General features: G+C 45.4%; 2 protein-coding genes across 2 annotated transcripts in view; both read right to left on the reverse strand.

Annotated features, from left to right (window-relative positions):
• Positions 1 to 792: 792 nt before the first annotated feature.
• On the reverse strand, positions 793 to 5,598 carry LOC118335735 (G patch domain-containing protein 8-like). Its single transcript, XM_035672163.1, has 2 exons — positions 5,582 to 5,598; positions 793 to 4,928 (listed from the first exon to the last, which is right to left on the reverse strand). Exons 1-2 carry the CDS (start codon positions 5,596 to 5,598, stop codon positions 875 to 877), a joined length of 4,071 nt encoding a protein of 1,356 aa, XP_035528056.1. The 3' UTR covers positions 793 to 874.
• LOC118335736 (zinc finger protein 804A-like) overlaps positions 5,498 to 11,618 on the reverse strand; it is a 24,315-nt gene continuing 18,194 nt past the window's right edge. Inside the window, exons 3-4 of the mRNA XM_035672164.1 lie at positions 10,201 to 10,335; positions 5,498 to 5,804 (exon numbers count right to left, since the gene is read on the reverse strand). Coding sequence (XP_035528057.1) covers positions 5,670 to 5,804; positions 10,201 to 10,335 — 270 coding nt within the window. The 3' untranslated portion in view covers positions 5,498 to 5,669. The remainder of the gene's footprint in view (positions 5,805 to 10,200; positions 10,336 to 11,618) is intronic.

Below are 11,618 nucleotides of genomic sequence, written 5' to 3' on the forward strand. Positions count from 1 at the left end.
CACACATGGCACATGGATATGAAAAGTTGTTGAAGTGTTTGTATCACTGAAGCCATTGAGTGCGGAATAAGTATTGTACTACTGGTCAAGGTTAAATTCACCTTTTATTTTATTGTTTCCCATGATTCTAATATTATCACTCACTGTCAGAATATTTACACTATAGAGACAAAACAGGACTTTACATGTTTCAGATATGGAAATTAGTTGTTGTCCTTCCTTCTGTGTGTGTATGTCAGTCCAGAATTACCTATCTTACACACATGAATACAGTATACACCAAGGTTAAAATTGCTCTGTTATGCCCCCCGGTCCCTAGAACATTATTTATGTTTGTTGAAAGTCACACTCTAACTCAGATAGCCTGTATGAAATGGAGATAAGGGGAGAGTATTATCACTCTCTCTTGCCCCTCTGTCCCTGGCATGAAGGATACTTCAAAAGGCAGCTGGTCTGTCTGTGGTTCAGAAGGAAAGAGAGAGGATGACACAAGCCCAGCTTGTCTTTGAATAGCAGGTGCACCTTTCCCTTTATTCTGTGTCTGAATGAGGAATGATGGAAAAAGCAAAGGATCAAAGTCTGTTTTCTCACTGTCTGCTACACAGCAGAGGCTAGATGGAGAAAGATTTTTTCATTTGAAAACACTCAATATAGTTGGGCTGTTTGTGTGTATGCATGCGTGTGTGCATGTGAGGGCATATGTGAGTAAGAATTGGAGTTGATGCTAGTAAAAGCACTGACACATCCCCATTTCAAATAACAGGCTTTTATCCAAACCAAAAATTCCCTCTCTCTCTCTTTCTCTCTCTGTCTCTCTTCCTCACTAGTCTGTGTTGCCAAGGAAGATTAATAAACATGGCAGCTACTGTAAAAATCACAATGCCTTCTGTTGAAACCTCACTGGCCATGCTCTGTCCATGAAAGGCTGTGGGTTAAAGGGTTGCAGGGCTACAGGGGAGAGCGGGGCAAGTGGGGTCGCGTGAAAAGCGTGGGACTGGGGCAGGAGAGGGATGGGATGATGGGACAACAGGATGGAGGGAAACAGGGAAGATATGGAGAAGGGAGAGAGGTGAAGATGATGAGAGAGGGATGGATGGAGAGGGGGCAGGGGATGAGTTAGCTGAGCCGGGTGTGGGTGGATGGCAGGAGAGGGGGATGAGGTGGAAGAGGATGAGGATGAGGGTGGCATGGAGAGGGCTGTGTGTTGTAAAATGATATGATGGAGGCTGGAGAGAGGGGGAGATGGTGGAAGGGGGGTGAGGTTAGGGACTCCCAAAGCCATGGGTCGAGTAAAGTTCTCTTGGGGGGTCACATGTGGAAGTGGGAGACTGACCTGGAGGGTGTGCTGTGCTTGCGTTTGCATCGTGTCTGTGTGAATTGACTGGGTTTGAGGCTGTGAAGGGTTGTGCAAGGGTGCAGGTGTGTATCGTTCCTTTGAAGTACCACAGTTGTCTGTCCGTGCTGTGTGTGTGTAGTTTGTCTCTATGTGTGTATCTGCTCTCTCGTGCGTCTGTTCCAGGACTTTCTGCATGTGCTCTCTCGCCTGCTCTTGCAGGAGACGATATTTGCCCATCTCCTCAGCAGTAAAGCTGATTGGTGAAGCTGTCTTCCCACCTGTCTGTTTGTCATCTGTCCTAATCTGTGACAGGCAGAGATTTGGCAAGGTGCTGGGGTTTGACTCAGCCATATGACTGTTGACGACTCCTCCAGGATGCCCTCCACTGCCCTTAGCTTCCTCTTCCTCTTCTCCTTCCTTCTCCTGACTCTTCTCCAGCAGCCCTTTTTTCCTCCTAGCCTTTCTCTGAAAAGCAGGTAGTTTCCCTATGAGAGGGAGCAACATCCTGGCTGGTTTCGGAGGCAGAGACTTACTGGGGGATAGTCCTGGAGGTGCACTTGACCTACTTGTTGTGACAGGGGCAGAGGGCCCATGGCCAAGGTCAGACTTTGAATTTGGCTCCTTTAGCTGACAAGGATTTGTGTCACAATTGTGCACATTGACTCCTGGGACAGTGGGAGCAAAAGAGGATCTGTGAGGCGAAGAATGAGAAAAGGAGCTAGAGGTAAGACCCGGTGGAGTGGACATGGGGCTGCTCTGCTTCTTTGCATCCTGAAGGGCCTCAGATGAAAGTCCTGGAGCTCCTGAGGACGTCCTGCAGGAGCTAACTGTCAGTCCATCCACAGTGACTCCTGAGCAGGTACTGCTCCTGCTCCACTCCCAGCTTAACTCGGACATGCTGGTGGTGCTGCAAGGGCTGCAGGAGCGCGGGCTGTGACATCTGCTGGCCCGTGTGTTGATCACACTCTGGGGGCTGTATGTCTGCCTACTTGTCCACCACTCAGGGCTGGAGAAGTGTCTCGAGCTCGAGTGTCTGGTTCCTGCAAATTTCCACACACAGCCTGGGCTGTCTCTGCTGTCTGCTGCTGTCCTGGAGCCTGACGCAGATCTGTGTGACCCCCTGTCTTCCCAGCTGTCGCTGCTGCCCCATGTCCATCTGTCCATGCTGCACCTATCCCAGTCTATATCTTCTGTGCTAAGATGTCTGCTTCTCCTGCCCCAGCTGCTAGGACTGGGGCTACACCTTGCCAACCGATCCCACTCCACTGCTTTGTTTCTCGATTTCCACCCAGGCCTCGGCCTGCCCTCCACGCTACCTCCAGGACAGCTCCCTCTCATCCACTCCCACTGTTCTGTATCTGAAATCAGGCCTCTGTCTCTGCAACCCGAACGCCCTCCCACTTTCCTGCCCCTCTCTTTCTCCTCCCAGACTTCACGATGCCTCAAACTCTTCCTCTTACTATGAATGAATTTCCTGTCCCTGTGGAGGAGTTTTCTCTTACTCGCCGGGCTGCAACCACAGCTGTTGTCAGGGTAACAGCAGTCAATGAAACTCCTGGGGTTGCTATGGTGACCCCTTTCCCAAAACAGCTTTGAGTTACATCCTGGTGAGAAGGGGTATAAGGAGAAGTGAGATCGCCAGGGAAAAGTCACTGCATCTCCGTCTCGCTTTCCCTCCCCCTTGGTGTCTCTGTCTGCTGTGTGTCTGGTGAGCTGGGAGTAGGCACTGCAGTGCTCTTGCTCTGCCTGCTCTCTGTCTGGCTGTGACTGGGATTCAGTGCTGTGGCTCCTGTGAGGCCTTCTCTTCCTGACAGAGACAGATACTGGCTCAGCCTCACATCTCCCCAGGAGACAGCTGCTCCCTGCTCTCTGCACCCTCCTCCTCCTCCTCGTCTCCCCTGTCTCCCCTTGCCTCCTTTTCTTCCCACAGCTCCCTCCAGTTTCTTCTCTCCTCTCTCTGCCAGTGAAGACTGTAGAGACAACACTCCTCACTTTGCACCTTACTGATTGGCGCTTGTTTGAAGCTTTTTCCTTCTCGCCCCTCTTCCTCTTTCCCAGCTTGTGTTTCTTTGTGCTGGCTTTCCTCTTTTTGCGTGACACTTCTGAGACACCCACGTACGGCTGTGGAGCGCTGGCACACTTGCACATTGTCTCACTCCCACACTCACACCTGGACGGGCTGATGCACATCCCCTGTGTGCCAGCCTGGATGACAGACTCTGATTTACAGCTCAGGGCTGTGATGGCTCTCTCCCTGATCCCTCTCGCACCCCCTAATCTGCCTCCCAGAGGATTCTGGGAGTTTGTATCAGAGCTGTCACTATGAGCAGGGTCAAATGGATGGCAGACTGCCCTCACACAATTCTCCATACTTATCGTGCACCCTCCTCTTTCTGGTCTTGTTTCTGATGATGAAAGGTTTTTGTTCTTTAGGAACAGGTGTTCTTCTGTCTCCACATCGATATGTTGCTCTGCCTTGAAATTCTCCTCAGCTTTTCCCTGTCTGTGTGCTCTCAGCTCTTCTCTTGTCTGTCTTTGTAAACAAGTATGAGCGTCTGGTGTAAGAATAGCTGGCACACGTGGAGTTGATTCATCGGAAGGGGCACACGACTGATTTTGTTGTGACTCCTGCAGATGCTCTGTCAGTTGCTCTGGTCGTTGGGGGTTCAAGCAGAGTGGGTTGCAGCTATAGTAGATGTGTGGCTGAGACTTGGTGAACTTAAGTAAACTGACAGGCCATCTCAGACAGGTAGAGCCATCTTTCCCTAGCACACGCATATACTGACTTTCCTCCCTCCCTCCCTCTGTTATTTGCTTTCTCTCTGTCTCACTATCTGTATGTTCAATGTCCATATGGGCCCCTTCTAGTGCTGTGCCCCATATGGTCACCTTATTTTGTGATGGCAAAAACAGTGAATTGTGGCTCAGATTATCAGGTGCTGCTGTGGGAATAGGTGAGTGTTCTTCCACTGTGTCTCTTTTTTCAATCTCCTCCTCTTCTCTGGCATCCTCTCTGGGGATTGACACCATGTCACTTGGTCCAACGCTGTCAGGGCTGGGCTTTTCACTCTCACTGTGTTTCCTCTCCTCTACTTCCCCAATTTCCCTGTCAATATCTTCCATTATTCCCTTTATCCTTTCTTTCATTTGTTCTCTCTTCTCTCTCTCCTCTTCCTCCAGGTCAGAGAAGACGGAGGCAGAAGGCTCAAGCCTGGGCCCCCTGCGTGAGAAGCAGAAGGACACCCCAAGCCTGCCTCCTACTCTCACCTGCCCAGGGAGAGGCAGCTGGGGATAAAAGCCCAGGCAAGATTCGGGGTTCTCTCCAGGAGGGCCTGTATTGGATGCAGGATGTGTGATTAGTGAGGACTCTGCCAGACCAGTGGCCAACGGCATTTGGGAAGGAGATTGATATGGATCTTCTGGCAAGTGGCTGAGAGGCGCTGTCCTGGGTTGCGTAGGAGGGGGTCTCTGGGTGTGGTTGAAGGATTCAGGTTTGTCTTCTGGGCTATGGTCTCTTCGGTCAATGTCTCTATCTTGCTGCTGACTCACAGCCCTGACTGCACTCCTTAGTCCATAAGTCCTTCCTGGGACTCTGCAACAGAAAGTAATATGAATATTCTTGTTTGTTTTTTTGTTGTTGATTTAAGTTGACTTCACTTAAGCGTGGCTTATTTTAATTAAATGTATTTAAAATCTATCTATCTATCTATTTAATTTAAAAGCGAAGCTAATCCCATCACAAAAAGTCCTGAATAGCATAGATAGATTGATAGATTGATAGATTGATAGATCGATAGATAGAATAAAGAACCACAGAAAGAAAGACATAAATAGACAAACAACAGAAAAAAACCGAGGCATGATATTGGTAGTCATAGTAATGCTGTTCACATATCATCGCCTGATTATAGGAAAACACATTTAATTGCACAGGGAATAGGTGCAATCAAGTTGATTATTATGTGATGTATTGTTTTTTTATCGGTTGTTTTGATTGTACAAACCTGGAGGCAAGTTTAATCACTCACTTTATTTACTACTTTAAAAAAAATATACTTTTGCAACTATACATTCTTCTGTAAAACACCATCTCCTTCTACAAATCATCTACTCTCAAAGTGTCAGTAAGAATGTGTCTGCATGTGATATTTACTTCACCTGTGGCCTATCTAGGACAACTGAATGCACTCACATCTGTGGATGCATCCATCACATCTAAAAAACATTGACTGGATGCACTCTAACCCTGCCCCTGGTCTCATTACGCACACACACACACACACACACACACACACACACACACTGCCACAAACACACACAAAACTCCTCCTACTCACCGCTGAGTATCCTGTTGCAGCTGTGCGAGCTGGTGCAGGCGTCTTAGAGCCTTCTCCTGTTTGCGCTGGTCCTTCCATGATTTTGAGGCCACGTTGCGGGCAAACTCCCTGTGCTTGAGTTCCTTCAGCCTCTGCAGGAGATGAAAATTAAGGGGGATAGAGGGAGAGACAGGAGAAGTATGTGGAGGGCAGGAGATAGCGAGAAAGTAGAGAGGCACAAGAGTGGGACAAAGAGGAAAGAAGAGAGAGGGAGAGATTAGTTTTAGGAAGCTCTCTGCAGGCAGCTGTCTTTCAAACCATGCACATCAGTCAGCAGCGTTTGCAGATGTTCTCCACCAAAGCTTATGTCCAATTAACTCCATTCAGCCTGGAAGAAAGAGTCTTTCTTCCAACACACAGCTTGAGAGCAAACACATCCCAAATGGTGAATTGCACAGTAAGATGAGTGACATGAGTGATTAATGATGATGCTCTTACCACTGAAATTTCTAAAATGTTCAAGCCTTCGTCAGTCATCACAGCTTAGTTTGGAAAAACGTTTGATCCAATGACATCTGCTTTTGAGCCAAAGGCATTGATTTACTGATGCTGAAATTACACGTCACCTAACACAATGGCATGGCCACTTATCTCTGGCAAAATAACCATGTGGGTCACCATAAAGGCCAGAGATTTCACCTGGGAAAATGCTTGACCATTGTATGTGCTGTGTGTGTGTGTGTGTGTGTGTGTGTGTGTGTGTGTGTGTGTACACCATAGTAAGAGTAATTTTATTTTGATCAAACCGGTGGGTCTTCACAGTGCACAAAAAAATAAAATAATTATCTCCGTTTTGTGTGTGTGTGTTTTATGTGAGTGTGCTTGTGTGTATTTGTGCAAAACTATGTGTCCATAGCCATAGGTACACCAGTCCTCTCAGGGAAACAATGATTCATGCCTCTCTCTCCGGTTTCCTTTTCTGACATACTTTAATCCCTCCTTTATCCATGCTTGGCAGGTGTGTGTGTATGTGTGCATTCTGGTGTGTTTCTTTTTGTCTGTGTGTGTGTGTCTGAGGGCTAAGGATGGACTGAGGACCTTGGGAATAGCTGCAGTATCATGCACTATCCCTCCTATCTCCCGTCTTATCCTCTCTCACTTCCCAGTATATTTTAGCTACCTCCGTGTGCAATCCACCCATGGTTTATAAATTCAGGATTTGTTGTTTATCTTATATATTCGTAACTTATCCGGCAGTATAAATTGCAACAGGATTACACCACTCTCACTTTTAGATTATGTTACGCTATTATCCACCCATACAGTATGTATCACACACACACGCACACATGCACACATCAGATTAGCCCCTCAGACATCAGATTTATTTATACACTCACTCTCTTTCACACCCAGATCTTATGCTGGAGCTGACAGTCGTCAGGTTAATCTCTGCTGAGTCTTACACAATCGGCTGTCTTTTTACATTATCACTCGATGCTTAACATCCCACTGTCAGCTCACTAAAGACAGCATTAAGTATGTGCCAAAGGAGCAGCACTTGTGGGTTTGTATCTTAAACATACACTTTATACAGTATAGGTGTTTGTGCATTGTAGATGTGTGTGATCATATATATGTGTGATATATATATATATGTGTGTGTGTGTGTGTGTGTTTGCTAGTGTGCGGTAAGGAGCTTTTAGAGGCTTTGATGCCAAACTCATTCTATGGGAAATATTAATCATGTTCAAGCAGAGAGGCATACATAATGAACTACTGCGGACAGAGCCAGGAAAGAGGAGGAAGAAGGGAGGAGGAAAAGATCAGAGTCGCTGTACTGTAGCTGTCCATGGCAATGACTATGAGAGAAAGAGAGAGAGAGAGAGGTAGAGCAGTCTATAATAGATGGAATATATGAAGATGAATTCTTACTCCTTCCTCTAGCATTTGTACTCTGCCAGGTTATTGTTCTCTCTTAAAAACAGGTCCCACTGCAGGCAAACCTGTAGCTATATTTAGAGCCAAACAAAAATATTGCGCACAGAACCATTTCCACTGAGCACACAGGGCAGAGATATTTCCGTTTTCCCACTTTAAAGCGGATACTTTTGTCTTCAAAGATGATGTCATGTCCCCAACACTGGGAAGTGAAATTACTCCAGCTCTCCAACATGCCAGTCTAGCTATGTGCTGTGAAGCTCAATCCGTCTGTCAAAGCCTCGATCAATATTCCTTTAGATGTGTTAAGGAGTGCTCAGGCTGAGGCAACTACGGATGAGTCAGAGTTGATTCATATCCACCAGGGCCTTAGAATGAGGGATGATGTATTCTTAGGTAGCATGTGAGGGGCCATGCTAATGAGCTGATTGCTCTTTTATTTAAAAGCGGGGTGTAATTCTGTTGTAATGAGCCATTTCTGTAATCAGCAGTAAATGCTGATAAAGCACTGTATTCAGACATGTTTATCCCTGAATCGATGACAAGGAAAGGAGACAGAGCAAACGCAATCAGCTTCCATTCTCCAAAGCCAATACTCCTGCAGGGAAGCTGTCTTCAGCTAGAATTTCATCTGTTGTCTGCTCGGTAGGCAAAGAATGCATGCATGCCTGTATGCGTGTGTGTGTGTGTGTTCTTACAGTGCCAGTGGCTACTGTCAGCTCAGTGCCTCATGCAGCTCATTTCATGTGCCTGCCGCTGGCTAAAACAAAGCATTAACATTGGCCTGCAGTTGCTTCAATTCATTTTCAAAGAACAATGACAGTGGAGGAACAGTCTTATTGAATGTTTATTTCATGTTGCACAGTGTGGGCGTTTAGAAGTGGGTAGCGGCTTGGCTTGGTTCAGAGATTGCCTGTGTTTGCACGTCCTGCAGTGTGTGTCCGGGTAAGTGCACGTCTGTATGTTTTTGTATGTGAGTGTATGTCTTGGCATGACAACAGATCGCTGCAGGAGAATGTGCTATCAGCAGAACCTTCAGCTTGTTAGTCCAGAGTGGAGGTTGCGTATGAAAATGGATGTGAAAGCAGAATGCAGGAGAAAACCTGCTGCCGGGCCTTTTCCTAATGGTCCATTGGCCTCATCTTGTCCAAACCGGAATAATAGAATCATACTTGAGCTGTGACTAATAGCTACATGTTTTATTTGGTTCAGAATATTTATTTTTCTTTTGAGGGAAGTACAAATTGAAGAATAAAGTGAATTTTGTAGCAGCATGCCTATGCACCAGATACATACAAATCAACTGCTCTAAATTTTAAACTTAAGAAAAAATAATTTTCTATTATTTTAAATTGGGGATTTGTAGACCAAGTAAAGCTATGTGCATATTTTCCTTTGTTTTTCAGGTTGCTTAGGTTACTTTTTTATTTTCGGTTAAATTGTATTTTTGTATATCTATTGTAACCTAGTTATTTACATGGTTCAACTACTGGCTCACTTTGCTCTGATGCAGTATTAATCCCTAATGTTCTGTTTGGGGTCCTGGAGCCCTTGAACCTCTTTAACAGCTCAAACACACACATAATATCACTTTATCACCTTCATACTTTCTGACTTTTCCTGAGGTCCCCGAGAACCCAAAAATGAAACATGGTAAAATACAATAGGTTTTCATGTGCTCTATATCTGTGATTAGGGTTGATAGTACTTTCTACATGGCAGTATTCCTCCCAAATCCCAGATAAGTCTACTTTGATTTTAAACATTAAATATTTCCATATTTGTAGTAATGGCAATACTTTTTGGTAATTTCTGTATTTTATTTCGTTCATCAAATGTGTGTGCCAGGGCTGACGACACTGAGATTCACAGCTCTTCAGAAACCTACGGGTGACGTCACAGAGACTACGTCCATTTTTAATTATATAGTCTAAATCTAAATTAGGTTTTTTTAATGTTAGAACAAAGAAAAAAAAAGGTTTAACTGCAATGATCTGTCTCACACATACAGCAGCTCAGTCTATGGGACCCCAAAACAAAATCAAAGGTCAACAAAATACAAGGGTTAATACTCTTACTTACTATGGTAAAAATAGTACCTCTATTTTTATTTCATGCTGTAATACTGCATGTTAATATAGTTCTCATATTTTTTTAAAGCTGCTGTTACTTACTATATTTCCCTGCGTGGGATCAATAAAGTTTCTTATCTTTTCATATATAAGATATAAGCCTGTTCAAATGGAAATCTAAAGTATAAATGTAGTGCTGTCTGTGTGTATATACTGTATGTGTTTGTGTGTGTATCTGCCTCGAGTTGGGGTGTTCTATCACTGTGTGTGTTCTTGTAAGGGATGATGCGGTTGTCACACTCCTACTGTTACCTGCTGTGAAACTGTACCCAATGGGTAGATTGACATGGAAATGTAAAGGAACTTTCCATCAACACGAATAATGCTAACACACCCAAATTCTATAACAAGAGATCATAAAAATGTCAGCTTGTGTGTCTGTTGGTGTGCTGTTGCGTAGTTTGTGTGTGTGTGTGTGTGTGTGTGTATGAGTGTGTGTGTGTGTATAGCAGTAGTAGTGCCGCATCCCATGTACCTGTTTGTGTGCATGGTCGTAGGAATTGATGTGGTTGTCAAACTCCTGATGTCTGAGGTACTGCTTGTGACACAGCTCGCAGTAGAAAAGAGCCTTCAGATCCTCCACTGAGCAGCCCAAAGCCCTCTCTGCACGCTCCTGGAGAAAGGGAGAAGAAGAGAATGAGTGAGAGTCGGAGGGATTGAGGCAGAGAAATGAGAGAGAGAGTCAAGATAGAGGCATAAACAGACAGAGACATAAAGGGTTAGGGGGCAGAGATGGAGAGCAAGAGGAGTCGAGGGAGGGGGTTAAAAGAATGGCAGATTGTTAGCCATTTAGAGCAAATCTGCATCCCAGAGACATCAGCAGTAATAGCCTCTACATGTGCTCTGCATAAAACTGTTAAACGGCTTCCCATTAAAGTACGCTGCCTTTGCTGCTGCTGCTGGAGGTTGGACAAAGGCACCAGAGCCCTGTGCTCATGGCAACTTGAGCCTGGGGACACATTTAATACAGCCACTATAATGAAAACCTGCGTATGTACTGTAATGGCAAATAGTCTAGAGTTTAACTGCAGAGAAAGCGGCAATTGGGGCCAACAGACAAAAAATTGAGCATCTAAAAAGGCACAACTTTTGTACACTGGCAAAATCATGCATGTGAAGAACAGGAAGTTCCAGACAAATACACATAAAAAGGTGCCTAAATAGCACGTGGACGGACAAATACACATAAAAAGGTGCCTAAATAGCACGTGGACGGACAAATACACATACACATGCACTGCGCAAATGGCACATGGACCTCAGGGGATAAATCGCTTGTCTGCATGCTCACATCAGCTAGAGGGCTTTTCTTTTTTTGGGTCCGAGGACATGCACCGTGTTGTGTACAATAGATGTGTGCGCTCGCTTGTGTATATGAGTGTGTGTTCAGGGGTGTGCATTCATGCCATGCTCTGCTTCAGAATGTAATTTCCCTGAGGCTGGGGGCTGCCAATAAACACTATTGAATTCTGTTCTACACTGACATGATGGGAATTTAATTTGAGGTTGTCACTTCTCTCTCTCCTTCTCTGCTTCTTTCCCTCCCTCTGTCCATCTCTCATCACTCTTTCTCCCTCTCTTTGCTAGCGCTCGTGCTGCTCCAGCCTTTGTTTCCTCCTTTTCCAACTCAGTCTTTTTCTCCTTCCCTTTATCTCCCCTTTTATCCCCTTTATTTGTCTTTTTCTCTCTTTCTGGCATGCTCCTTTCTGTTCGGTGAGCCCTGGGTCATGCAGTGACAGAGTCTATTGGCCCCAATTTGCTTCAGTAATATGCCTGCACACAGCAACAGAGGTGAGAGGAAAAGAGAGGGAGGATGGGAATGCAGGAAAGAGTAGAAATGACCCCTGCCTGCCCTCATAGACACACACACACACACACATACATAGAAACACA

This window comes from Morone saxatilis, unplaced genomic scaffold, assembly GCF_004916995.1.
Source record: "Morone saxatilis isolate NCDOM2014 unplaced genomic scaffold, NCSU_SB_2.0 Contig24, whole genome shotgun sequence".
Lineage (NCBI taxonomy): Eukaryota > Metazoa > Chordata > Actinopteri > Moronidae > Morone > Morone saxatilis.